Here is a 25522-nt window from a genome sequence, read left to right as displayed (position 1 = left end):
AAATACCAGCGCCTCTGTAGCCATGTCAAGTCAACTTCTGTGCGGAAAGCCCCCGGTCCGACTCTGTTGATTCACAGCCGGTGATGATAAAAAAGTCGTCGAGTTCTCAGCAGGCGCGGGCACGTAACGTATCCGCAGAATCGACTCTACTTTGATCTCCTTCCATCTCACGATACCCACTGTACTACCGGTAATCAGCTCGTCGATGAATGGCTGCCGGCCGGCCGCGCGGTCGCCGATTAAAAATGTCGTGGATCATGGTGGCTTTTTTCTTCGTGAGTTGCCAAGGTTTTCTTTTTGTTTTCGTGACGTGCAACATTACAGTATAAACAGTGCGAGCGCGAAGGCTAGACAGGCTAGCGTGTCTCCGAACGTGGTACATAGCTGGAAAAAATCACAGTACCAATCTCAGGAGTGAAGCTTCAACTTCAATGATGGATGACATTGGAATTGTAGCTAGCTAAGCACACGACCGACCGCTCTTGCCCGGAAAGATAGATCGAGTGGAACCGTCGCGATGGATATGGGGCGAGGCGATTGACTTATTGATCGGTGGGTCTTGACCTCGACACTTGTCGAGAGAGATGCGTGAACGTGCGTGCTTGGACGTTTTGACCTCGTCGGTGGCTTGGCATGGTCGTATACTTGCTGACCCGGGGTGAAAGTCGGTCAGTCATGTTCTCTTCTCTTCGAGACTGGGAGCAAAAAAGCCGAAGCGTGCCGAGAAAGAGATCTACGTTACTAATGCTCGGGTTATCCTGGAGCACGGTTAGTAGCATGCGTTTCTCCCAACTCTGGAATGTTCGTTGATCCAGAGATTCCTGATGTAACTTTTAGAAAGCCGGATGTTGCTGAGTATGAAAAATTGAGGTAGATGTATGATCTGGAGCATCAAACTGTAGGAGCACCTCGGGCGGGGCTTCAGATGCTAGTGGGGTCTTTATTTCTCTATTGCTTCTCCGTGTATCTTCAAACTCGCAATAGAGATTGCTAATTTGCCATTGTGAAATCAGAAACGCCACCCTGAGAGATCATCGCTAGCTCATCCCACCAACCCCATGTCCATACAGAATTCGTGATCATCTGTGACCCAGAAAGCAGGCAGACCTCTGCTTTCATCACCTACATTCCAAATGCAACCCATACCAGCTCGCGCAAAGCAAATCAGCTCTATCTAAACCGTCTTAGTTAACACCAGCCAGTGATAGCAAGCGTTCACCGGCTCTCAGATTAGCACAAGCGAAAGCCTTCGACTCCTTAGGAAAGGTGCCATTGGCGGCCCACAAATCGATCAAAGGTTGCATTGGCTCCAGCTCATGAGGCTTCAGCATGTCGATCTCGGTAGCAGTAAGAACAAAATGACTGAAGCAACTGTTCATCGGCTTCTCCAGATTCAGGTGGTAGAATGGGTCGGTGAAGTGAGCCCAGTAGAGATGCGAATAGACACGGAACATCTGACGGAAGATGGTCTGGCACACGTCAAAGAACTCGACTGGGAAGCCACTACTCTTTCCGACCCAGTCACCAGGGCCAGCCAGTTGTGAGAGGGAGGTGGTAAGGGTTGTTGGGCCGGCTGGGATAGGCGTGTTTGCTCCAGGGGTGTTGAGACCGCCAGATGCGTAGGTTGCCGCTGTAATGTCTGGGGCACCGGTATTGTGGGCAAATGAGACACCGGCAGGGTCAGTAGGGAAGATGGTGGTGTTGTCAATCTTGCCGGAGATCCATCTTTGCATTAGGGAGATATACTCGTGAGCAGGAACCTCGACGGGCTCTTTGCGGGAGTTCAACCATGTGAAGGAGTGATTACTAACGAAAATTTCAAAATTAAGAAGTGAAAGTTTCAAAGAAGGGATAGACTTACGCTCCAGCTGACATGCGGGGACAAGTTTGAGGGTTGCAGATAGAGGATCCATCCTCATCCTTGTCATGAATAACTCGGACAAAGTTCCAGAGGATCCGGTAATGCTCAACAACTGTAGTAATTGGTTAATACATTCATAAAACTATTCGCAAAGGGCTTACCTTGATGCGCGATCCATTCACCTTGCTCAACAGTCTTGGGGCGAGCAGACAGCGTCATGAAGTTACCCTTGACGATATGCTTAGAGTACGAGTCGTTTAGCCAGAGAGGCTTTGGGCGAGGAAGATTGTAGCAAGCGAGCACGTCATTACTCTGGAGACTGCTGGAAGAATCGTTCATAGATAGAGTCTGGGAAAGCGAGGGCGAGTTCGGCAATGGGGGCATGCGTGGCACAAGGTTTGTGGATGAAGAGCTGTGGGAGGTGCCTGTAGGTGATGCAGGTCCAGGGCTTTTTGTACCGCCATTCTTACCACCACCTCTGAAGCGTCCGCTACTGTAAGCGAAGTTTTGTTAGCAAAGAAGTGAGCAGCTTCAAAAACGTGACTTGTAAGGAGTAAAGGCAAGACTTGTGAAGGGTCAAGGAGGGCTTGTAACATTATTGACTGTGAAAAATGCCTGGTGCAACAATCGAGATAAATTGTCTTTCAAGATAGGTTAGAGACATTCTGGACATTTAGTAGCATTGTCTCTTCTGACCCACAGCTCAACGCTGAGATAGACCATCCTGATTGATGCTATTGACAGATATACGCCTTTCCAGAGCGTCTGGGCCCATTGAAAGCCAACAGCCTGCCAGTAAACAAACGCAATGGGATGAGCAAACTGAAAAGCATCAAAACCAAAAGCCATTAAAAGCATACTCGCTAGAACATCATATCAACAGTACAGAAAAAGAGGTGGGTACCTACATTCCAGAGAACAAGTTCGACATGTTGGCTGGCTGGACGCTGATTCCCAAAATGCTAGATCAAAGGGCCAAGTCGCACTCTTTACGGGAGGTCCTGGTTGGTGTAGATATATCAATCTTTGGTCGAAGGTCTTTACAGAAGTAGATCGGAGTTGGGTTGCATGTTAGAAATAGGAGATCGTTGGGAGACGCCTTCGAGTCGTCGGTCTCGAAACAAGTTAGCTCCCGAAGGCGGTGAGAGTTTCCAGTTGCAGGTGCCACTGGATGCTGCTTTACACAGCAGCTTAGGGCAGCAAGGCAACTACTGATTTCTTGAGAGCCTCGCCTCGCCTCGTACGTTAAGTCGCCGCGATCACTTCCAAGTCGGCACTGCAAGTCGGAAAGACTGTTAAGTCCCGCGACTAGAAAACCCAATCATCACTAAGACAGAATTCTTCAAGGAAGGAAAACTCCGGAGTCAACGCGCTACCTCAAGTTCACCACCTCACTTTACTTCTACCTTGAGAAACATGTCTTCTGTATCGGAGGACGATATTGTGGATGCGGTGGTGGAAAGCGATGGCGATCTGTTCGGTGATGACGATGATATGCCAGCAGAAAAAATTCGAGAACTCAGCGATCGTGAGCTCGACTCTGGAGATGACGAGGATAGGAGAGATAGAGCGCCCAGAGCAGAAGGGGTCGACCCGGGTAACAGCAAAGAAGTTCAGGTGCTGGAGCAGCTCTTACCCCGACATCCAGTGCCAAAACCAGCAGATGGGGAGGTGAGAACGCGATGAAAATTGTAAGGAGCTTAGCTAATGATTCTAGTATAATGCTCTACGATTACCAGCCTTCCTAGGCATTGAGCCTCACAAATTCGATAGCAATACCTTCCAACCACCTACTTCTGACCACCACTCAACCGTCCGATCTGCCAAGTTCTCAGCTAGTGCCGTATCTTCCTCAACTATGCGCTACCGCGTGGGCTCGAATGGCAAGCTGGAAAGCAACACAGTTGTGTACAAATGGAGTGATGGAAGCACGACGCTCTCGATCGGTGACCAACATTACGAGCTCCAGACAGCCTCACTCGCTCCTTCTAAGGAAGGCAAGAACTACGAATCGGTGAAGGACTCACATCAATACCTCGCCTCGCCCTCGTTACATTCTCAACTGATGGTCGTCGTGGGCCACATGACAAACCAGTATACTGTCCGCCCAAACAAGGATATACAGGACGATGCTGTGGAGAATCTACAAAAGAACCTTGCTGCTGCTGCTCGGGGTGGCAAGAGAGACGACAAGAACGGCCCGGAGCTCATAACCAACACAGAAGATCCGGAATTACAGAAGAGGAAAGCCGAAGTTGCAGAGAAGGAGCGGCTTAGGGCCCAGCGCCGCCGTGAGACAGCGGCCGAGAGAGCTAACCACCCACGTGGACAGACTCGTGGTGGTCTCAGCACGGAGGACCTAGAGGGCCGTTCTGGAAGAAGAGCTCCTGGCCCTGGCCGCAAAGCTCCAAAGCCTCGACGCCGAACAACAGAATATGACAGCGACGACGACCTTCCACGAGGTGGCCGCAACAGAGAAGATGAATATGATAAGGAGGACGACTTCCTTGCATCTAGCGACGAGGAAATGGAGGAAGGCGGCGAAGATGATGAGGAAGAAGAGATTCTCGATGAGGATAGCGACAGAGATCGACACAGATCCAAGAAGCAGAAGCTATCCAAATCGAGGCCCGAGGAAACCAGCGATGCAGATGCAGATGCCGAGGCGGATCTTGACGACGACGAAGCTCCTGCACCCCCAGTTATTACTGAGCCTACTAATAGGGGTAGGAAGCGCAATATCATTGAGGACGACGATGACGAATGAGGGATGACATTGTGATGGCAAAGCTTCGCAAGCTACTTGGCTTGCTACAGATTTTCGCAGTATTGGAGATACCACTGTCTGCCTTGGGCAGCAGTCATATATGTAGCATTAGATACCAGAAGAGTTCGGTGGAGCTTTCGTATAAAGCAACTTGAACCCCAAGCCTTACTCTCGTAAGTATTTTCGTCATCGTGACTCCCTGAGAAGCAATGCCTGGTTTGCAAACTGCCAAGATTATGGCCTGGCATTCCTGGACATCCCACTATCACTATCACCAACACCGACATCGACACTGACACCGACAGCCTCGCTGTGAAAGGATTGAATCACGTAAAGTCCAGCGAACCGTTCAATTATTTGTGTAAACCGTAAGCTGCAGTGAGTTCTTGGGGAAGAAGTACTGCAGGTTGTGTTGATCCCTTGGTTGTACCGTACTTGAGTTCTTATCACATGTTCCTCACATACCTCAGCGCTCCCCAGTAAACCAGACCAGACCATCTAGTCTCCTCCCCATTCCGAGCAGGGAGCAAAGCGGATTGCTACTCCCCCCTACTCGCAATGGCTCACATCTCTCTTCAGTAACCTTCTGTTCATTATATTCGTGTCGATATGGCGGGGCTTTTAAAATCCTTCTGGAGCTTGCTGATTGATGTGGTGTTGTTCTGGCAAATTGTAAGCCTCTGTGCCTCGGGGATTATTATTATTATTATTTATTTATTTATTTATTTTTTCTTCGTTACATGAGCTGACTGCGCATAGAGCTTTTTAAGGTGGATGACTCGTAAGAAGCCGGTGGAGGTCTGGTTCTCAATCCTCAGAGATGCGACCTCTTACCAGGAATGGGAAGAAGCGGCGTTCCAGCTGGATGTGTTACTGGGCAATGACTTATGGTATTTGCAATCCAGCTGCTCTCGTCTTTGAGATACACAAGAGAGCATATGCTAATCCTGGACAGGCGCCAAAATCCTACTTCGAAATACTATGACTATCGCCTCATCCACGAACGTCTGCAATCGATTATTGTTGCGCGGGAGGAGGGCGACATTCTTCAGCTTGTGAATCTGCTAAGATCCGGCCTCGTTCGCAACCTGGGCAATATATCTACTCCCCGACTTTTCAATCGGGCATTCGCTGGGACCAAACTATTGATCGAGGACTACATAACCCAGGTCGCGCAAGCTATTGCCGATGTTACAAAACTTCCGACTTCTCCAGGAGCTGATGGGATTGGGGTGGTACCAGGCTTCAGCAGTCAAGCTAAGCTCGATCTATTACACGATACCAGGCAGGCATTTGGGCGAAGCACATTGGTTCTTCAGGGAGGAGCCATATTTGGATTATGCCACTTGGGAGTTGTGAAAGCGCTCTTTGCTCGAGGGCTGCTGCCCAGAATCATCACTGGGACCGCTACCGGGGCTTTGATTGCTGCCTTGGTAGGCGTACATACAGAAGATGAATTACCGAGGTTTCTCAACGGGGACAGTATCGACCTTTCTGCATTTGCTGGTAAGGGATCCGGTGGTGAAAATGGACACGAAGAGAATGGCTGGTGGGGTACCTTAACAAGAAGGATCCGGAGATTTATGCGAGAGGGTTACTTTTTGGACGTGAAAATTTTGGAGGAGTGTGTCCGGGCCAATGTTGGAGACCTTACTTTCGAAGAGGCTTACAATCGGACGAAACGAGTTCTCAATATCACGGTCGCTACAACTGGAAGAGGGGGCGTGCCAAACCTCCTCAATTACCTGACGGCTCCTAACGTTGTTAGTATCATCCAAATCTCCTTTATATTTGAGCCAGGCTGATGTACATATAGTTGATTTGGTCGGCCGCCATTGCATCTAATGCGTCCTCTCCATCTATGTATGGCCGATCAATCACTCTCAAGTGTAAAGACGCTTCCGGGGCTATTATTCCCTGGTCAGCTGCCACAGATATAACCTTCCAACCGTGGACCCATGCATCCTACACGGATCGAGACTCGCCTCTTTCCCGGATCGCTGAGCTGTTTAACGTCAACCACTTCATAGTTAGTCAAGCCAGGCCATATCTGGTGCCATTCCTCCAAAGCGATATGCATGGACCATCACCACTTCATACACGTGCTGGACGAACATCATTGACGGGTGGTCTCCTCCGATTGATCACCATGGAAATCCATCATCGCCTGCAGCAGCTCGATAGTCTTGGCCTTCTACCTTTGTCGATTAGGCGTTTTCTAGTCGATGAACACATTCCTGCAGCATCTGTAACCCTTGTTCCCGAGCTATCTGCGTCTGACTTCGTACGCTTGCTCGAGACACCCACTCAGGCGAGTCTGGACCATTGGATCCTCCGAGGAGAAAGGAGCGTCTGGCCAGCTGTTGGGGCTTTGAAAGTTAGATGCGCAATCGAGACTGAGCTAGACAGAGGATATCAAGTCGTCAGGAGAAAGAAAGCCGGCGGTTTGCGTCGACGAGGTAGCGCTGTCGACAATGCGAACGAGAAGGAAAGGGCACGAGAGAGAGACCGCGCAAACAGCACAGCTGCGAAATGGTAGGGTGTAGTTCGCTTTGCATCATATCGGGCGTTAAAGGCATATTCATGACATTGCATGGCGAATTGCGGGATCAAAATAATTACAATAGTGGAGGGGAGCTTTCGTTCTCTGTTGGTCCTCAGGCCTGAAGGCCCATTTGGTCTTTTACAGCGATATCAAGGTCCTAATATACCCATAATTGCCGGGGCCATTAATGACTAGTGATCTGTTTGGCACAGGCTGATGATCAAAAAAGGGGAAGCACGGAATAAGTCTCTGGTTCAATTTCAAATGCAAACTGGGAGCTCTTGGGCCTATTAAAACGTAAACGCATCATAACGAAGTCTGTCATGAGTGAAGTCGGCCTGAATCTTGATCTTCCTTCAGCCTCTCATGTCAAGATTTGTAGGACCATCGGAGTCTACCGATGGCAGTACAAGAATTTTGCAACGCGTCAACTTCGTGTGCGAGGGAGATGTTGAAGGAATATGGGATCCCACTTCTCGGTGTTCGACTTCGCTTCCACTAGCAAGCTGAAACATTCGTGCTGAAGAAGAGACGTACATCCGGTCCGGTACGCTACGTCTTGACACCGGAATCGGAGTCTCAATGTAGTATGTAGTACAACCGAGAGAGAGAGAGAGAGAGAGAGAGAGAGAGAGCCCCTGCAACTGCAACTGCGAATAAAAGATCTCACGAGTGGACACACAAATGTGGGAGGTATTGATTGGCTAGAACGAAGCTTTTCTTCCACTTCCAGAGCATCAGGCTTAGGATTTCAATTCCTCCCCCCCACCCCCACCCTCCCTCTCTCTCTCGCCCCAACATCTTTTTATCACAGAGTGTTCTGTTCTTTCTTTTTCTTTTGAAATCTCCCGCTTTTCTTTCGTCGCGGATCAGCACATGCATGCGGTTGGTTGGTTACCTATACCTATCCTGCTATCGCCATCTGACCAAAACCAATAAACACCACGAGTGGTTCCTGGCTTGGGAATTGGCGGATGGGCGTTGAGTTACTTACTTGAATAGCCGGCCGAGCTCAACAGCCAGCAAGAACGGATAGACAGATACTTAAGGACAACCCTCTTTCTGCGTCTTCTGCCTCCTCGTCTTCTCGTTAATCACCATCTTCACTCGTTTGGATCGAGTAATCTCGAAATCACTGAGTACGTAAAAGCTACCGGTCGAGCTGTTGCCCGATCAATCAAACATGATTTTTTATTCATCTGTACTGCTGATTATCAACAATTGGGCGCTAGAATTGTAAAATAAGTCTTTGTACGCCTATTTCATCTTACTATCATGACAGCCTTGGGGGTTGTTCCTTTCAATAGCCTTCCATTAAACAAGGAGAAGAGACCATGGACCATATATCTCTGCAAACTACCGCAACTCCACGCTAAATACCAGTCTGGTTTCGCCCAGAAATACTCCCAGCACCCTTTTCTTTCCCAGCACGTTGATAAGCCTTCTATCATACAACGATGGAACCCGGAACAATCTCCAAGCCATCATTTTCCTCCTTGATTCTTACAGTGGCGGTATCGCCCATCTTCAGCTCCCCCCGAATAATCTTATCTGCCAATCCGTTCCCGATCTGGGTGCTTATCAACCGATTTAAAGGTCGGGCTCCGAATCTAGGGTCGTAGCCGCGCTCGGCAAGCCAGGTGCGAACGGCCAGGTCGACGTTGAGAGTAACGCGTCTGTCATCGAGACGAGCCTGTAGTTCCTTCAGACGGATATCGACGATATCGCGGAGAGCGGTAGTAGAAAGGCGTTTGAAGATGATGAACTCGTCGATTCTGTTGAGAAATTCAGGGGCATAGTTGCTGTTCACTACATCCATCACCGCATTCCGAATCTTTGGCGAGATATCTCCGTTTGGCTCTTCGGTGTATGGGTGAATGAGATCGTTGCCTACTAGTATATTTGCGCCGAGGTTGGATGTAAATACGATGAGAGTATTGCGGAAATCGATTTTGTGACCTTGGGCGTCAGTTAAAAACCCTTCATCGAGGACTTGGAGAAGTAGGGCGGAGATGTCGCGGTGGGCTTTTTCAAATTCGTCGAAGAGGAGGACTGCGTATGGTTTACGTCGGACGGCTTCTGTTAGTTGGCCTGCGTCGTCATATCCTACGTAGCCAGCGGGACTTTGACGTGTCAGTATCAGCCAAACGATTGGTTAGAAGTTGATTACATACCTGCCAATTAAACGAGAGATGGTATGTTTCTCCTGAAACTCGCTCATATCGAATCTAACAACAGCCGACTCAGTAGAGAAGAGGAAGTTGGCCAGCTTCTTGCAGAGCTCGGTTTTACCAACTCCTGTAGGGCCGAGGAAAAAGAAGGATGCTAGAGGTCTGTTCTCTCCGTTGAGACCAGCGCGTTGCATTCGTACAGCATTAGCGACGGCGCTGAGAGCCTCGTCTTGGCCACGGACGGATTCTCTAAGTGAATCCTCCATTCGGATAAGTTTTTCCGCATGACCTGATGTCAACTTGTCGACTGGTATTCCGGTGACTCGACTCACGACTGCTGCGATGTCATCTGCTGTGACCGATTCATGGATCAGACCAGTAGAGGAAGATTCGCCGTCCTTGGGAAGTTTGGATTCTAGATTTGGGATCACTGAAAAGCGAAGCTCTCCGGCTCGTCCAAAATTGTTCTCCCGCTTTTCAATGTCAGTATAATTCCGTTGTGCTTCTGGATTTTACTTACCTGGGCTTGATCGAGTTCTACCCGAGCTGTTTCTAGCTCCTCCTTGACCTTCTTTACTCCATCAATCTCAGCTCTCTCTTTCTCCCATTTCTCGGTGAGCTTAGCAGCCTCTTCCTGGCACTCTTTTAGAGTTCCTTGCAGCTTCTCCCGGCGTTCTTGGGATGCTACATCGGTCTCTTTCCTCAGACTCTCAAGCTCGATCTGAAGGGTCATGATTCTCTGATCTAGGCGCATAATGTCTTCTGGTTTACTCTCTTGTTGGAGTCGGAGGGCACTAGCGGCTTCATCCATAAGATCAATAGCCTTGTCTGGTAAGAATCGGTCCGTGATATAGCGATTGCTATACGTTGCAGCCGCTACGAGTGCACCATCTGTGATGCGGACTCCCTAGACACCCGGTGATCAGTCAATTTTGCGGGTTTTCCCTCAAAAGAGCAGAGGGGTTGTGTACTTACATGATGAACTTCGTATTTTGATTTTATTCCACGTAGAATACTGATGGTATCGTTTATGGTAGGTTCATCAACCTGAATAGGCTGAAAACGTCTCGCTAATGCAACATCTAAGGAATGTTAGATGACCTACTTGGATGCATCGGCGCGATGTATGAGAATAGAACAGTGATAGACAGAAAAAGGGAGAGTAAGTATGACGAAATGGCGGAAGACAGGCGGCACCGGAACATATGAATGTCTACTGGGCATTCATATACAAGCAACTTCCCACTTTGAAAACTTCAAGCCAGGCTTCACACGAAATCTGTTCTAATCGTCCAGAAGAAAATAATGTTGCTTACCCTTCTCAATCATCCGATATTCGTTTAGTGTTGTAGCACCACAGCACTGAAGTTCGCCTCGTGAAAGAGCCGGTTTTAAGAGGTTGCTGGCATCAATACTTCCTTCGGATTTTCCGAGACCGAGCAATGTGTGAAGTTCGTCCACAAAAAGGATAATACCGCCATCGGCTTCCTGAACTTCAGCGAGAACTTTCTTGAGCCTCTCCTCAAAGTCCCCTCGGAACTTTGCTCCAGCAATCAATTGTCCCAGATCGAGTGAGATAACTCTCTTGTTCTTGACCGACTCGGGCACATCTCCTCGGACTATCCGTTGTGCTAAACCTTCTAGGATAGCTGTCTTGCCGGTTCCTGCAGAACCGATGAGCACTGGGTTATTTTTCGTTCGTCTCGATAGCACTTGAATGGTTCGATGTATTTCAGCGTCTCTCCCAATGACCGGGTCGAGTTTCCCAGCCTTTGCTCGCGCAGTTAAGTCAACTCCATATTGCTCTAGTGCCGACTTCTCCTCTCCGCCACCCATGTCCATTCGATGGGTTCCGCCAGGTGGGTGTGGACGTCCACCAGCATAGTTTCGTACCGAAGTGATTGGAAGAATTGCTGTTGCAGGGAATTTGGTCATTCCACGAAGGGCCGCTGTTGCTAGTGAAGCTCCATTGCTGTGACGAACGTTTTTTTTACTTGCTGAAGCAGCTCGAGCAAAAATGCGGCGCGCAGGAGTTCGAAACTGTGCAGAGATCATTTTGAGATGTGTTGCGACAATTGGACTGGATGTACCATGGGGCAGAAGACATTTGACACCATATTGCTTTTTATATGCTGGTTGTCAATGATCAGGAACTTTATCCAGAAAGCTCTGGAGAGCTCTCGAAAGACGGCAACGCTAATCCCGATTCATGCTAGTCTCGGACAGCCAATCAGAGCAGAGGGGTCCCGTCTCGGCGCGGCTCAAGTCATAGCCATCAACATCGAAATCCTAAAAATTTCACCCCACCACGACTCAAAACCCCTCCGCCCACCTTCTTTCCTCCTTCTTCCTCCTTCACAAACATAACAGAAGACACAAACCGTCACCATGGGATTTGTTGATTTCCTCACAGATGCTGGTCTCACCAGTAAGTCTTCTGTCCGCCCTCGATACAACGAGGAGGCGGTCGACTCGTTTGCAACGCAAAGCAATACTGATGTGACTCAGCCCTCAACAGCTGGTTGACCACCCGTTCCTACATCGTTGGGTATGTTCAGGATCTTTCCGCAAAGTTTTTCCGCTCTCCTCTAGTCGGAGGAAGCTGCATTGTGGCTACTACGGGCAGCTTTCCCCCGCCTGGATTATACCTCTTATGATGAACAGAATTGGTCCGTGTTACTGAGCGGCCTCAAGAACCGTGTTATGGCGAGACACCAAGCATGCAAATGCACCTCTGAACTTCCATTTTTGATTACTTCATCCACTGGCTTCATGCCGCGCACAGTTAGCTAACTCCAGGACAGATATTCTCCTTCCCAAGCCGATGTCGTCTCCTTCAAGGCCCTCCCTTCCGCACCTGATTCCGCCAAGTACCCACATGCAGCCAGATGGTACAAGCATATTGCATCATACGCTGAAGAGTTCGCAACTCTTGAAGGTGATGCGTCCAAGGCTTACACCACCTACGGCCCTGATGTCGCTGAGGTCACCCTGAACCCAGCCAAGGCACCAGCTGCTGAGGAGGACGATGATGTCGACTTGTTCGGTAGCGACGACGAGGAGGAGGATGCTGAGGCCGAGAGAATCAGAAATGAGCGTCTAGCTGAATATGCAGCTAAGAAGGCCGGAAAAACTAAGCCTGCTGCCAAATCCGTGGTCACTATGGATGTCAAGCCTTGGGGTAAGTGTTCTTATATAAGTACCAATGGTCAGTTTCCTAATTGTCACAAATAGACGATGAGACCGACATGAAGGCTCTTGAGGCTTCCGTCCGTTCCATCGAGAAGGACGGTCTCGTTTGGGGTGCTTCAAAGTTGGTTCCTGTTGGTTTCGGTATCAAGAAGCTCCAGATCAACTTGGTTATCGAGGATGACAAGATTGGTCTTGATGACTTGCAAGAGGAGATTGCCGAATCCTTCGATGAATACGTTCAATCTTCTGATATCGTAAGTCCTCACTCACCCTCGGCGTCTCTACGGGACCACACTGACTTTCTGTAGGCTGCCATGCAAAAGTTGTAGAGTGTTATTGGAACGTAGATCACGTTGATTTGCGCAATCGGCATTTTCATTTTTGATATTAGGCAGACTGGTGTTATCACGGTTTTTTGCTGATGAGAATGATTGATTGTCCCTGATGAACGACATAGTAATCACCATAGGCACGTGCAACTGCATAGAATGAAAATAATGGCGTTTCTATGATTCACTGCGTATTTGTGAAATGAAATAATAGACAATATTAACATTTGGACCATGCTCCGAACTACTTACCTTACCTTAATTATGTGCCCAAGACAACGGGCATTCGGCTCTTCAACCTCCGAGCCTTAACACATCAAAGCTCTCTCAACCTCAGCATCCGGCCCCTCGTCACACTGTCAAAATGACTTGGTTATCGAAATCAATCACCGGGCTTGGCTTTCTGTTTCTGGCGCACGCGTAGGTGGAGATTATTGCCTCAGAGGTTCTGATGCTAACCTGAGAACCATGAACAGCTGCTACTCCGCCCACGAACATTCTGCTCTGCATTCCGCCAGCACAGCAGCCCTGTCCTCCATCTCGACGCCTGGCGTATCTGCCTCTACTGCCTCCTCACTTCCGCTGGACATCTCAATTGAGACACTCGCGGCTATATTCACAATCTGCCTAGGCCTTGTGTTGGGCACCCCCGAACTACGACCGATACAATGGCGCGTCTGGGCCGGAAAGATTGAGCGCGAGGGCGAGGCAGGATTCTCCAATGGAGACGGAGAGGTTGACAAGGACTACGTTGGCAATCCGTTCAAGCTGCTAGAGAGCCGGCCAGGATTTGTAGACATCAGGAAGCAGAGGAAGGAGTTTGCGGCGTGGGTACGGGAGGGAGGGAATGTTGCGGGAGCTCCCAGGAGCTAGATGGATCTCTAAATTATAGCTGGGGAACCTATTCCTCACGACTGAGAGACGTCCCGGTGGTTAGAGATGTCCTATCATGCGCCAGCTGGTATGCAGGATTGTAAGAAAGAAGAGGAGCACCATTGACGACAATTAAAATGGCTATGCGCCAGAATGTTGGCACTAAAGTATGTATCATGTCCCTCTACAAGTTTTGATACAATAAATGCTGTGTGTGGTTGAAGCCCTGTTGGTCGAGCTGTAGTTCTGCCTTTTCTTAGCTTGCTCTTCTTCTTTCTTTAATGCCCATCTCGCCCTCTTAAACACCATCCGCTGGCCCAGCCTTCATAATACCGAATAGTTTATGATGGCCTACAAGCGTCCTCGGGCAAACAGTGGATCGGCATCCCAGCGTTCTTCGTCTCGTTTATGTCCTGGCTCTCAGTCGTTCTCGAGATTGAGCTCCGTCCCACGAAGCCATCCGCAGTCGTCCCCAGCGCTCCCAACCCTCCCGCGTCAAAATAGAATTTCCTTGGGAGTTCCAGTACCGCATTTCTCTGCCTTTTCCTCTCGGCGGGATAAAGATTTTGTGCGCGCTGAGCTGTACGAAACAGAGGAGGAAGTACAGGATCGCGAAAATTCCGATGCTATCAACGAAGTCATCATGGCTGTTGAGTTAAAATCTCCTGGTACGGTTGGATGTGCCTACTATGTAGCTCGAGACGAGAAGCTTTGTCTCATGGAAGATATCAAGATGGCTGGCCTTGATATCGTCGATACGTTGAAGGTCCACATACAACCTACAACTATCCTGATAAGCACACGATCCGACGAAAAGTTGGAGGAGCACCTATCCAAGGATGCTCGTGGCATCGAACGGGGAGGTGAAGCAAGTAAGCTGGAATTCTCTGCTTCCTATATCTTTTCTGATCGCCATCTTCTAGATGATATATTTGGCGCGTACGTGCTCGATGCCCGCCCTTCCCCCGAGTTCTCTTCAGAGGGGGCGAAGAGTAAGCTTGTCGGTCTAGATCTTGCTACCGACGATGGACTCAACATTGCGTTCACAACTCCTGGAGACGCCATGATCGAAGACGCGTCTATGGGCCGCCAAGGCAGACTCATGAGACTCGCGGGCTGGATTGATCTGGATAGCGAAGTCACGGTGTGTTCCAGTCTTTCTAGTTGTTTCAGTAAAGCTGACGGATCAGATCGGGTGTGCAGGTGCCGTTCTACATTACATAGGACGTCGCAAGAATGTTGAATATCTGCCCAATGACGGAGCCGCCCTCATCGCATTTCGAATCCGTACCATTGAGATGTTTACGCTTTCTGATATGATGTTCGTCAATGTTGATACGTTGGCATCACTCCAGATTATACAATCCGAGATCCATCCAAACTCCCATATGCAAGGACCGAACAATCCGAGCTCTGGAGCAAAGGAGAGTCTTTCAGTCTATGGCTTGTTCTCACGTCTAGCTCGCACGCCCCAAGGGAAACAGAAGCTTCGGCAACTCTTTTTGCGGCCCAGTACGGATTTGGCAGTCATTGAAGAGAGGCTGCGGACCATAGCTGTCTTTCTGCTGCCCGAGAATATGCCTACTATCGAGAAGCTTTCCCAGAGCTTAAAGATGATCAAGGACATCCGGTCGGTCATGGTGCATCTCCAGAAGGGTATCAGCAATACCACAGGTAATGGTTCTTCTATACGTCGGGGTGCTTGGGCCAATATCCAAAATTTCACTTTCCATGTTCTGAGGATACTCGAAGCTATTCAGGAAATGGCTGGCAATCAGACATTGGCTATCACTACCAAGATGTTGGCTAAGATACAAGGAGCTCGTATGAACGAGATTGGTACCATGATCACAGACGTCGTTGACTTCCAGATGTCGGCCGAACAACATCGTACAACCGTCTTGCAAGGCTTCGACGCAGAGTTGGACAGCATCAAGAGAACCTACGACAGCATGGACACCTTTCTTACGCGCGTCGCGACACAACTTTCGAGCGACATACCCGAATGGGCCTCTCAGTATGTCTCGAATTGCATCTTCTTCCCACAGCTTGGGTTCCTGACTGTAGTCCCTCTCGATCTGGAGACGGGTAAAGGAAAATATGAAGGTGAAGGTATTGAGAATGACGCTTGGGAGAAGATGTTCACCAGTAACGATATGGGGTATTATAAGAACAAGCGCATGAAAGAGATGGATGAATATTTCGGTGACATGTACGGAATGATCTGTGGTAAGTTAGCCGATTAACAACAAATTCTAAAGCTAATATAGCGAAAAGATAGGGAGATTGAGATCCTTCATGGCCTAGGTGTTAGGATTCTCGAACATGAGAAACTTCTCATCGCTGCTTCTGATCTTTGTGGAGAGCTTGACAGCCTGGTTGCCCTTGCAGCTGGAGCTCGCAAGTATGATTATAACCCTCCACGGGTGATTACGGCCAATTCCCTTCAGATCGAAGGGGGCCGACACCCACTTCAAGAGCTCACCGTTCCAGTATACATTGCAAACGACTGCTTCGTTACGGGGGGTGCGGGAAATATGAACGAGGTTGACGAGGTCCAATATCCCTCGGTATCGCCATCAGCTGTCCATCAGAGCGGAGAGAATTCGGGTATGCTCATCATGACAGGCCCAAACTACTCTGGTAAAAGTGTTTATCTCAAGCAAAATGCCCTCATTGTCTATATGGCCCACATCGGCAGCTATGTTCCTGCTCAGAAGGCCATTATCGGATTAACGGACAAGATCCTCACCAGAATCGCAACTAGGGAGAGTGTTTCCCGGAATCAGAGTGCTTTCATGATCGATGTGCAGCAGATCGCTCTGGCTCTGACTCTAGCCACCAGCAGAACTCTTCTTGTGATTGATGAATTCGGGAAAGGCACAAATGCTTCTGATGGTGCTGGCCTTTGTTGTGGGGTTTTCGACTATCTGCTCAACCTTGGAGCTAATCGACCAAAAGTCCTAGGGGCAACTCATTTCCATGAAATATTCGAGAATGGCTTCTTACAGGAGCGTCCTGGGCTGTTTTTCGGTCATATGGAGGTTCGTGTCGATACACATGCCGAAACTGTGGAAGACCAGGTCACGTACCTTTACAACTTTATGCCAGGCCGAAGCACTTCCAGTTTTGGGACTTGTTGTGCTGCGATGAATGGCATCGATCCCGCCATTGTGGAAAGAGCAGATGAATTGATCCTTTTGACGGCTCGTGGCGAAGATCTAGTTGCAGCCTGTTCGAAGATCTCGTCAGAAGAGGCCCAGGATTTGGAAGATGCAGAACAGATCGGAAGACAGTTTCTCGAGGTCGATCTGCCACGCCCAGAGGACAAGCATCGAACGAAGATCGACGTCCGATGTATCTTGCAGGAGATTCTGTCTGTAGGTTCGAGTGAGTGATAACAAGCTGGAACTCTGTCTTGTGTTTGCTATTTATTGCGAGCTATTCCTAGTCTAGCACACTATATCTCATCTTGCTGCACCGCTTAGACCTCTGTATCACAGATGTCAGAAGCAATCTTTGCCGATATAATACGTTTCATTTAGCAGTGATCGGACGACTGAGCCCTTCACCGCAAGGACCTTCCGCACAGCTTTTGGGCACCTGGCGAACCAGTCGTTAAGTCACAAATGTCGTCAAATATCTGCCAAGAAGTCCGCCCTGTCAGTCCGATCTCAGTCAACCGGCCTGATACGCTGCTCGGATGCATTAATCAGACCGTTTCATGGCCACAAGCCGTGACGGAGAAAAAAGACCCTCGGACTGTTCTTGGCTACTAGTAGGTTATCGATAAACCGTCGCAACATGGCAGGAGCAGCATGTAACAGAAAGAAGAGCAGCATTCAACAAGATCAAACAACATAACCAGTGCGCAACTAACACGTCCTGATTATCGTCAGGATACTGAAAACTATTGGCAAGCCATCTTTTACAAGTATGGATATATTCGGACATTTCCACTTTTCCAAGTGTTGCGCAACGAAGTATGTTCGGTTGGCTAGTCGCCCTTCACTTCGCCTTGCAGAGGTCGATGCAGATTGAGCTTATGCACCTTGGCTCCGGCTCTTGTCGTCATTTTTATTGCAAAATGTTCACAACTCGGTCCACAAAATATTGGTTTGCTGCATGTATCGGAGACAAATTGATATTCGCTACAAGGAAGGCCCTCCCTCTGCGTCTCATCCCGTTTTTTGCACTCTTCGTCGCTTCTTCTCTTCTTGGGTGACAGATCCGAGGCGCCCAAAATCGGGTCGCTTAACCCGATGTAGACGCCTTGCTCCCGGGCAAGGTTAGTCGCTGCCAGGGCATAATTTGCATTCACCTGAAGCTAGCCTTCCGTAATGATTGCGGCAAATCGGGTACGCGGTCCACATGATGCACCTCTGCTGAAGGGAAGAATTAGAGGAGCTGGCATTAGACACAGGTCATTGTCTTGGGATGTTGCTAGGGATTCGTTGATTTCATGTAAGTTACCCAGCAGGCATGTAAAGTCGTGGACTAGAGGACCGAGGGATCGCACTGCAGTATATAAGTATCCAAAATATCTTTCGTATTGATCATTCTTTCTTGCATAATCATCCTTTTCAACAACTTCAACAACGGTATATTAGTCTCAGTGTCCCTCTCGAGTTACCGAGTCTCCCTACCAAACCCACCGTACACACGCATACCATCTCCCTCTATCTCTCTCTCTCCCGGTCCAGAATGCAATTTTCCAGCATCTTTTCCGCTGCTCTCGCAGCCAGTGTTGTCTCCGCAGAGGTTAGCTCGCATCTCTTCCAATGAATCTCGTCTACGTATTAACCATCTCTTCAGTCTATGCCACACCACTCCTCAAAAATGACGTCCGCGTCTGAGCCCGCAAAAACTTACTCGGCCTCTTCAGTCTCGATGACGATGTCCTCAGTAGCAAGTCCCACCGACTACCCGACTACATTCGACGACGACCCATACACATATACAGCCTCCCCCAAAGCCACACCAACGTACATGCCGAACGGCACGAACACCACTACCGGCAGTCCCGTCGTGGTAAGCGGCAACAGTGCCCCGTCGCTGCTTTCTCAGAATGGGGTGTGGATTACGGTAGCTGGCCTTGGGGCTGTATTTGCTGTGTTCATGTAACAGGTCTGGCGAGTTGGATATTGGTTTTACTTCGTATGGCGCTGGGGGTTAGGGACGGATGGCATGGACATGAGAGGGTCGTGTGAGAGCGGGTATTCCCAGGTCAAATTTCACTGGCGTAGCGGCGTGTAAAGAGTCACGAGATGAATGCAAAAGTATATGATTCCTATTACCTACTCGGGCTCTCAATGGTCTTTGAAAGTGCCAGCGTGGTTCCGTTCTGTCTATGGATGGCTTGGCATAATCAATCAGTGCGACGGGCCATCCTTTTGGGATACTTCGATACCCGGAACGGTTCCTGGAACTGCGGATCTCGGTACTGGGACAGGGTTTTCATATGTAGATGTTGAGGTCCAATTTCCTTCAGGGACGAAACCCGCTGGCATGTTTCTCGGTAGAGACCAGGTTTGGCATATATCCAAATACTTAGGTTGGCTTTTTGTGTCTCGAGTTGATGACAAGATGTCATGCAAGAAGTGGGTAGAGTGTGGTAGGTATAAAAACCTCGCTTAATAGGAGCCAGTTAGAAAAGGTGGGGAGGAAGGAGCCCCGAACAGCCTGACACTGACGTAAGCAGGTGGATCTCATCTGGAATATTTTTTGCGGTATCTTTAACCTAGTTTTTATGGAATGAGTATCATACTAGGATAATTGGCCTGCTGGCCCAATGGCAAGGCGCTTGACTACGATTCGGCACAGCTTAGTCTAATCAAGAGATTGCAGGTTCGATCCCTGCGTAGGTCACTCACATTTTGCGTTTTTACCCCGGGTTCCACCTGGAGGTCATATGGAATTTTATTGTCCATTGAATCTTTTTACTTCCTCGCTACGGTGGTCTACAGTCCTTGCCGCGAGCATTTTCTACATTTGGTCTGGAATTTTTTGGTTTCTTTGTTTGCATGAATTTTTTTCTCATGCCCTAAGCGAGAATGAACAAGGGTGAGCTCACCCCCCCCCCCAAAATTATAAATCATAATAATTGTAGAGGAGGCCATATCCAGAGCTTAGACTTTTTTTTTTTTTTTTTTTTTTTTTTTTTTTTTTTTTTTTTTCATGCTGAGAGAGCCCGCCGCTACTTCAGGAATACCGATAAGACAGAATCTCAAAATCTACATTTGCATGGTGGATAGTCATTTCGGCGTTTGGTCAGTCTCTTTCCAATACGAAGGTTCTGTTCCTAAACACGAGACCAAACCGAGCCATGAATTATCGTTCTTATCGGACGAGATGAAAAATAGATATATACATATATAAATTGAAAAATTGAAAAATTGAAAAATTGAAAAATTGAAAAATTGAAAAATTGAAAAATTGAAAAATTGAAAAATTGAAAAATTGAAAAATTGAAAAATTGAAAAATTGAAAAATTGAAATTGTTTTTTTTTTTGAAAACCGAAAAAAAAAAAAAAAAAAAAAAAAAAAAAAATTTAAATTAAAAAATTAGATTTTTTTTTTTAAAAAAAAATTTTTTTTCCACTCCTCTCGCGCGCAAGACTTATTCCACTGTTTTTGCACTGTTTTCTTTTCCTGCCGTCTGACAGCGATTCTATCCTTGTACACTACCGGTAGATGCATGAAGTAACGAGTTTCCTGCCTTCCTCCCTTCCTCCCTTCCTTCCTTCCTCCCATCCAGAGAGGGATTTATGTATCTTTTCTTCTTCTTCTTCTTCTTCTTTTGGAACCTTATTTTTTTTTTCTTGGCCCTCCTTTCGTTGGGTTATTATGGAGAGGAGGAGGAGTGGGAGTGGCAGATGAAGATGAAGATGGAGATGGAGATGGAGATGGAGATGGAGATGGAGATGGAGATGGAGATGGAGATGAAGATGAATATTGCAAAAAGTAGCTTGAGATTACGTATCTAGTCTAGCTATTATAAAGGTCAGTCATCTCTCGGTTATAATGTAAGTAAATAGGTAACTCTGGATCTGGATCATGTAATTGGTAAGTAGGTGGCTTCCGGGTGCCAAATATTCTAGTCCCAGTACTCCCTTTTGGCATGTAGAGCACATTTTAAAAACCATGTTTTGAGTTTTCCCCGCGAGATGATATTAATGGAAAGCTCTATGATTTGTTGATTTGTGGATTTGCTGGCTCGAGACCCCCTTTTCCGGTAAGCGAGAAAAATTAAACTTGTGTGACGTCGCAGCATTACAGATGTAATTCCCATTTGTTTACATCAAAAGTCGTAAAGTCCTGTCCAGAAGACTTTTGAGTTGTTTATGTTTCTCAGATGAGCTAAGTTGATCAGCCGTACGGTTAGGTCTTCTCCAAAGTCGCATGGTCAAGAATCATGTCCTAGACCCTCTGCTCCGGAGGGCCATCTATTTCCCGTAAGGACCAGTAAGCTTTGGGACTTCACCCAACCCCTTTGCCGTGTATAGCGCACCCATAACACTTGCTTGTAAGATCATCACGTCGGTCGCGCAGCTGATCATATCGAACCCCATGTCCGCATAGCCTGATAGGTTAGCACGGGTTTCCGGGGGCGGGGTAGGGAGAAGAGAGAAGAAACAGCGACAAAAAAAAAAGGATCCGGGTGTATAGTTTTACCTTTGCTCTGGTCCCCACTTGTACAGAAGATGCCCGCTTTCTTCCCAGCCTTCCTCGAAGCCTCTAATACTTTTTTGATAGCAGCATGCAAATTGTCATCCATCTTGCCCTCAATAATTGGGTGTCCGATATTGTTCCCCAGATCAAAGGGACCAACGAACAAAACATCAACGCCAGGGACGGCGGCAATAGCATCGACGTCATCCAGAGCTTCTTTGGTCTCGATTTGAACCATCACGAGAATAGCATCGTTGGCTTGTTGTAGATAATCGGTTGAGCCCAGAGAAGGAGAAAAGCGCTCGTGTGGAAATGGAGAGCCGAATCCACGCTGACCGGCCGGGGGGAACTTGGCGCTCTTGACGAGCTTTTTGGCATCTTCGACAGTATATAATAGAGGGACAAGAACACCGTGTGCTCCAGAATCGAGTGCTCCTGCTCCCTGTTAGTCGAGTTGTTGGAGGTAGTGAGAAGGACCCACGCTTCACCAAAAATCCTTGATTGTCGGGTATCCGGACAATGGGGCTAACACCACAGGCTGCTATGGCAGGCACAGCTTCGTGCATAGCCGCATCTGAAAATATCGAGTCAGAACACAACAGATGTGGAGTAATAGAGTATTATTAGAAGGCCCTCTTCCGATGTCTTGATCCGTTAGCTCGCTTAGGGTTCCCCCCCCCCCAAAACGATACTAAAGTCAACATCAAGTTGCCCAGAGAAGGGAAGGACTGCAATGATGCCCGAAAGTGATGCCCATCGGAAGCTCAAGTGACCTGGTACTTCAAGCCCCAAGGGCCGAAGGGAAGAGTATGCACCTACCGTCCATATTTCCATGCTCACCTGATCACAAAGGTCAGTTCCGGTAGAGAACTTGGCCTCCATGAATCAGACTCACAGTCAACCAATACCCAATCAACACCTGTTCTAGCCAGAGTCCTGGAGACGTTACTCCCCGGAAACATCTGCCTGTCCAGCATCATCATCATTAGCCTCTCGCTCTCGCCATCCCCACGAACGAACGAGACCCTTCACCTTACCAACATCCCATACTGGGACCCTTCGCTGCGTCAAAAGCCGTCTTTAAGCGATTTGCCCGCTGCATCGTGGTCGCCATTGTGAGGTAGGTAGGTTAGGTGTCTTGAGAAGGCTCTTGAAATCGTAGCTCTACGTGCTGCCAAGAAGAAGGACCAAAAGTACTCGAACGAAGCAACAGCTGGATGAGAGATCTTCCAGGGGGCAATCGTGGATGGGGAACGAGGCCAGCAGGGAAAATTGTTGAGAAAAAAGGAGCTGGAGATGTCTTGCCATGTTTGTCTCTGAGACGGCTTTTCGGCACGCACCCCCACTAATACCTTAGCATTGTTTCTCCGTACTTCATAGATCCGGCCATGATATTGATAGGTCTACGGTACGTGTACGATCGTACGTACATTCGCTTAAGCGACGTTAACTCCGTGCATGCATATGTGGGGGTCGTGGTCACGTGAAGTGAGGGGTAGAGAAGGGTCCGACTGACTGACTCGAGAGCTTCTCGCTGCTTTTGGCTTACTTTCGGACTCTTCATTCTTGAACTATCAAAAGTTACAAAGCGCTCGAAGGAAGCCGTCTGTTCGCTCATGTGATCTATGGAGATGAGCTAGCTAACTTGAGCCCTTGCTTGCTTGAATCGATGAAAAATGAACATCGGATCACGAAGGGTTTGGTCATTTCCAAGGGATCGATAGATACCGGTAGGTAGATAGATACCTTAGATACCTCGACTCCGTAGATACATACTTGACTGAACCTCGGTACATTATTACTCTTCTCGCATCAAAGAAGTAACCAACAATATACAGATACGGAGTACATCATGCATCCATGACCGAAACTAGCCGACTCGACGGCGTAACCAAGCCAGCAGCTATCGCCGCTTATTCCCCTTTACAGAATCCTAGCAAAGAATGACCAACATGGCATTTTATGGCGGCCGAGGCAGCTGCTGACTCGAAATACTTGCAGCTTCAGCCACATCTACGCAGTACGTCGTAAGCCGGTAGTGAGTCTGGGGATTGTATTTTCTCCAGGATACCCTCTCAAGCTGCGACTGTCATGGATGCGATCGGTAAAGGCTCTCCGGAACAAAGTACGTAGTAGTACAGTAGTACCTACGCGCGGTTGATCATGGGCTTCGATCCATGCCGCTACGTTGAGCCTACCGTACTACCCCATGAAAACATTACCCTGACTACATACTACGTACAGCTCACACTGCGTACGACTAGGAGGAGGCTCAAATTGCATTTCCCAGCTCAGGTTGTGGAAGAGGGAGCTAAACATCCAGGAATAGTGTGAAACCGGTTTGTTTCTTCCCGCGTATGGCTTTTCCATCCTTTCCGATTTGGCACTGCCATTTATCTCGATCTCCGCGATTCCCCATAACCCCGACCCCCGACCCCCGGCCCCGACCTGGTGGCCGGTCAGCCGTCGCGACCTTCTGCTTACGTATACATATACATATACATATACATATACATATACATATACATACACATATACATACATATCACATCAATACCGGTATCGACTACTATGTACGAAGGAGGAGAGTAGAATGTAGAATCTCGAAGTGTTGAAAGAGGCAGCGGTGTGCAACAAGATCTGAGCTCGACCGCAGGGAGCGATTCGGGAACGGGATATGGGCCACTCCGCCAGTGAGACTCTGAAAGTTGGATTGGGCAGCGGCGGAGAGATCCAGAACCTCTAAATTCGAATCCCGCCATAGCCAAGCCACGGTTGTCGTTGCACTACGTACGTAGTGCTTAGGTACGTCGAAGTAAGTATACTTCGTACAGAAGTAAAGACGTAAAGAAGCTAACCCCCACGCTTTGCAGCCACATCAACTAACACATCAAACCCCTTCACCTCTTGGCTACCATGCAAGAACCACGGCTTTGGGAGCAAGGTAGAAAGAAGTATAGATACAGAGCAGAGTATGCAAAGGAAAAGAGCTTAAAGTGACTGTAGGACCGTACAGTACAGTATTGTGAAGTAGGGAATGAATGAAACACGCGAGGGGGATTGAGGCCGGGTGTTTTGGAGGGAGGGAAATATTCGGGAACCATCAAGGGATCTAACAAAGGATCTAACAGAGGATCAAACACAGGATTCCACAAGAATAAAACACCGCAGTCAGTAACATGGGAGAAAACACAGAGTCGGAGTGCTGTGCATAGGAAGTAGTATCAAAGAACACTTTTGAAGGGGAAGGGGGGGAGGGGGAGGGGGAGGAAGGGAAGGGGAGGGTAAGGTACTCCATCCCACATCCCCATCCCACATCCCACGCGTCGTCAACACAGCTGAGCAAATAGGAAGGCCGGAAGAGAGAAAAAAAAACTGTTGAAGCTTGCTTGGTCCAGGCATCGATCGCACAGGTGCCGGACTTCTTGTCCAACCATAGCCACCCCTTTTTTATTATTAAACCTTTGCAACCAAGTCGTTCGCTCCGTTCGTTCATTCGTTCTTCAACTTAGTTTCGCAGTGGCGATGGCATGAACCCAGGGCACGTAGCCGCGCCACCCCCACAGCATTTCCATTCAATCATCGGCTATTGACGCACCCGCGCGCTGTCTGTCGGCTTTTGACCTGGATCCAGCCTAGCTTCCATATCCGATACCCCCCAACCACGGTCAGAATTTGCTTTCGTTGCCCCCTTCTTCTACTTCTTTTTAAAAAAAGAGGGATCATGATCATGCCGCTTTTCATACTTAGCACCAATTCACAGTGGGGCATTACATCGCATTGCTTTTTTGGCTCAGCTGTGCAATCCGGTCGGGCCCTGACGTTGTTGGGTCCCCATCCCATCCATTCCCTGGGACCGCTCCCTGAATTCCATAAGAAGGCCTTGGAACCTTCCTCCCCCCCCCCCCCTCCCCCACCACCGTCATGGGGAGATGGATGGTTTCGCAATTATATACCTCTTTTTCTCCTGTTCGCTTGCCGAATTGTCTCTCCTGCTGTGCTGTCTCCTATTCCGATCAATCAATCTATCTATCTATCTATCAATTACTTACCCTACCTACGCCGTATCCATCCCTTACGTCAATCGAAAACCCGCTCTCTTTGTCGGCTGAG

The 25522-nt window shown here is 48.5% G+C and overlaps 9 protein-coding genes across 9 annotated transcripts; 6 read left to right on the top strand and 3 right to left on the bottom strand.

Moving 5' to 3' along the window:
- Positions 1-1184: 1184 nt before the first annotated feature.
- L3040_003254 (uncharacterized protein) lies at positions 1185-2792 on the bottom strand (the record flags this gene model as incomplete). The annotated part of the gene is made up of 4 exons (XM_007293727.1): positions 1185-1806; positions 1862-1973; positions 2023-2354; positions 2770-2792. The coding sequence occupies 4 exons, from the start codon at positions 2790-2792 to the stop codon at positions 1185-1187; spliced, it is 1089 nt and encodes a 362-aa protein (XP_007293789.1).
- A 485-nt stretch (positions 2793-3277) lies between these two features.
- Positions 3278-4628, top strand: L3040_003253 (uncharacterized protein; the record flags this gene model as incomplete). Its single annotated transcript, XM_007293728.1, has 2 exons — positions 3278-3532; positions 3579-4628. 2 exons carry the CDS (start codon positions 3278-3280, stop codon positions 4626-4628), a joined length of 1305 nt encoding a protein of 434 aa, XP_007293790.1.
- A 609-nt stretch (positions 4629-5237) lies between these two features.
- Positions 5238-7167, top strand: L3040_003252 (uncharacterized protein; the record flags this gene model as incomplete). Its single annotated transcript, XM_007293729.1, has 4 exons — positions 5238-5300; positions 5388-5518; positions 5584-6391; positions 6445-7167. 4 exons carry the CDS (start codon positions 5238-5240, stop codon positions 7165-7167), a joined length of 1725 nt encoding a protein of 574 aa, XP_007293791.1.
- A 1453-nt stretch (positions 7168-8620) lies between these two features.
- Positions 8621-11399, bottom strand: L3040_003251 (uncharacterized protein; the record flags this gene model as incomplete). Its single annotated transcript, XM_007293730.1, has 5 exons — positions 8621-9296; positions 9348-9817; positions 9865-10251; positions 10320-10426; positions 10661-11399. The coding sequence occupies 5 exons, from the start codon at positions 11397-11399 to the stop codon at positions 8621-8623; spliced, it is 2379 nt and encodes a 792-aa protein (XP_007293792.1).
- A 333-nt stretch (positions 11400-11732) lies between these two features.
- On the top strand, positions 11733-12865 carry L3040_003250 (uncharacterized protein; the record flags this gene model as incomplete). Its single annotated transcript, XM_007293731.1, has 5 exons — positions 11733-11772; positions 11853-11892; positions 12149-12525; positions 12579-12790; positions 12845-12865. 5 exons carry the CDS (start codon positions 11733-11735, stop codon positions 12863-12865), a joined length of 690 nt encoding a protein of 229 aa, XP_007293793.1.
- A 364-nt stretch (positions 12866-13229) lies between these two features.
- Positions 13230-13738, top strand: L3040_003249 (uncharacterized protein; the record flags this gene model as incomplete). Its single annotated transcript, XM_066154391.1, has 2 exons — positions 13230-13285; positions 13342-13738. The coding sequence occupies 2 exons, from the start codon at positions 13230-13232 to the stop codon at positions 13736-13738; spliced, it is 453 nt and encodes a 150-aa protein (XP_066012357.1).
- A 643-nt stretch (positions 13739-14381) lies between these two features.
- On the top strand, positions 14382-17136 carry L3040_003248 (uncharacterized protein; the record flags this gene model as incomplete). Its single annotated transcript, XM_007293732.2, has 4 exons — positions 14382-14610; positions 14662-14882; positions 14929-15967; positions 16016-17136. The coding sequence occupies 4 exons, from the start codon at positions 14382-14384 to the stop codon at positions 17134-17136; spliced, it is 2610 nt and encodes an 869-aa protein (XP_007293794.2).
- Positions 17137-18442: 1306 nt separating this feature from the next.
- L3040_003247 (uncharacterized protein) lies at positions 18443-18862 on the top strand (the record flags this gene model as incomplete). Its single annotated transcript, XM_007293733.1, has 2 exons — positions 18443-18499; positions 18554-18862. The coding sequence occupies 2 exons, from the start codon at positions 18443-18445 to the stop codon at positions 18860-18862; spliced, it is 366 nt and encodes a 121-aa protein (XP_007293795.1).
- Positions 18863-21183: 2321 nt separating this feature from the next.
- Positions 21184-22523, bottom strand: L3040_003246 (uncharacterized protein; the record flags this gene model as incomplete). The annotated part of the gene is made up of 6 exons (XM_007293734.2): positions 21184-21320; positions 21413-21844; positions 21891-21983; positions 22229-22249; positions 22305-22375; positions 22447-22523. 6 exons carry the CDS (start codon positions 22521-22523, stop codon positions 21184-21186), a joined length of 831 nt encoding a protein of 276 aa, XP_007293796.1.
- Positions 22524-25522: the final 2999 nt, after the last annotated feature.

Source organism: Drepanopeziza brunnea (genome assembly GCF_022702325.1).
Source record: "Drepanopeziza brunnea f. sp. 'multigermtubi' strain 214-2 chromosome Unknown ctg4, whole genome shotgun sequence".
In the NCBI taxonomy this organism is placed as follows: Eukaryota; Fungi; Ascomycota; class Leotiomycetes; order Helotiales; family Drepanopezizaceae; genus Drepanopeziza; species Drepanopeziza brunnea.
Note: the sequence above shows the minus strand (reverse complement) of the source record. Positions and strands in the feature narration are given on the sequence as shown.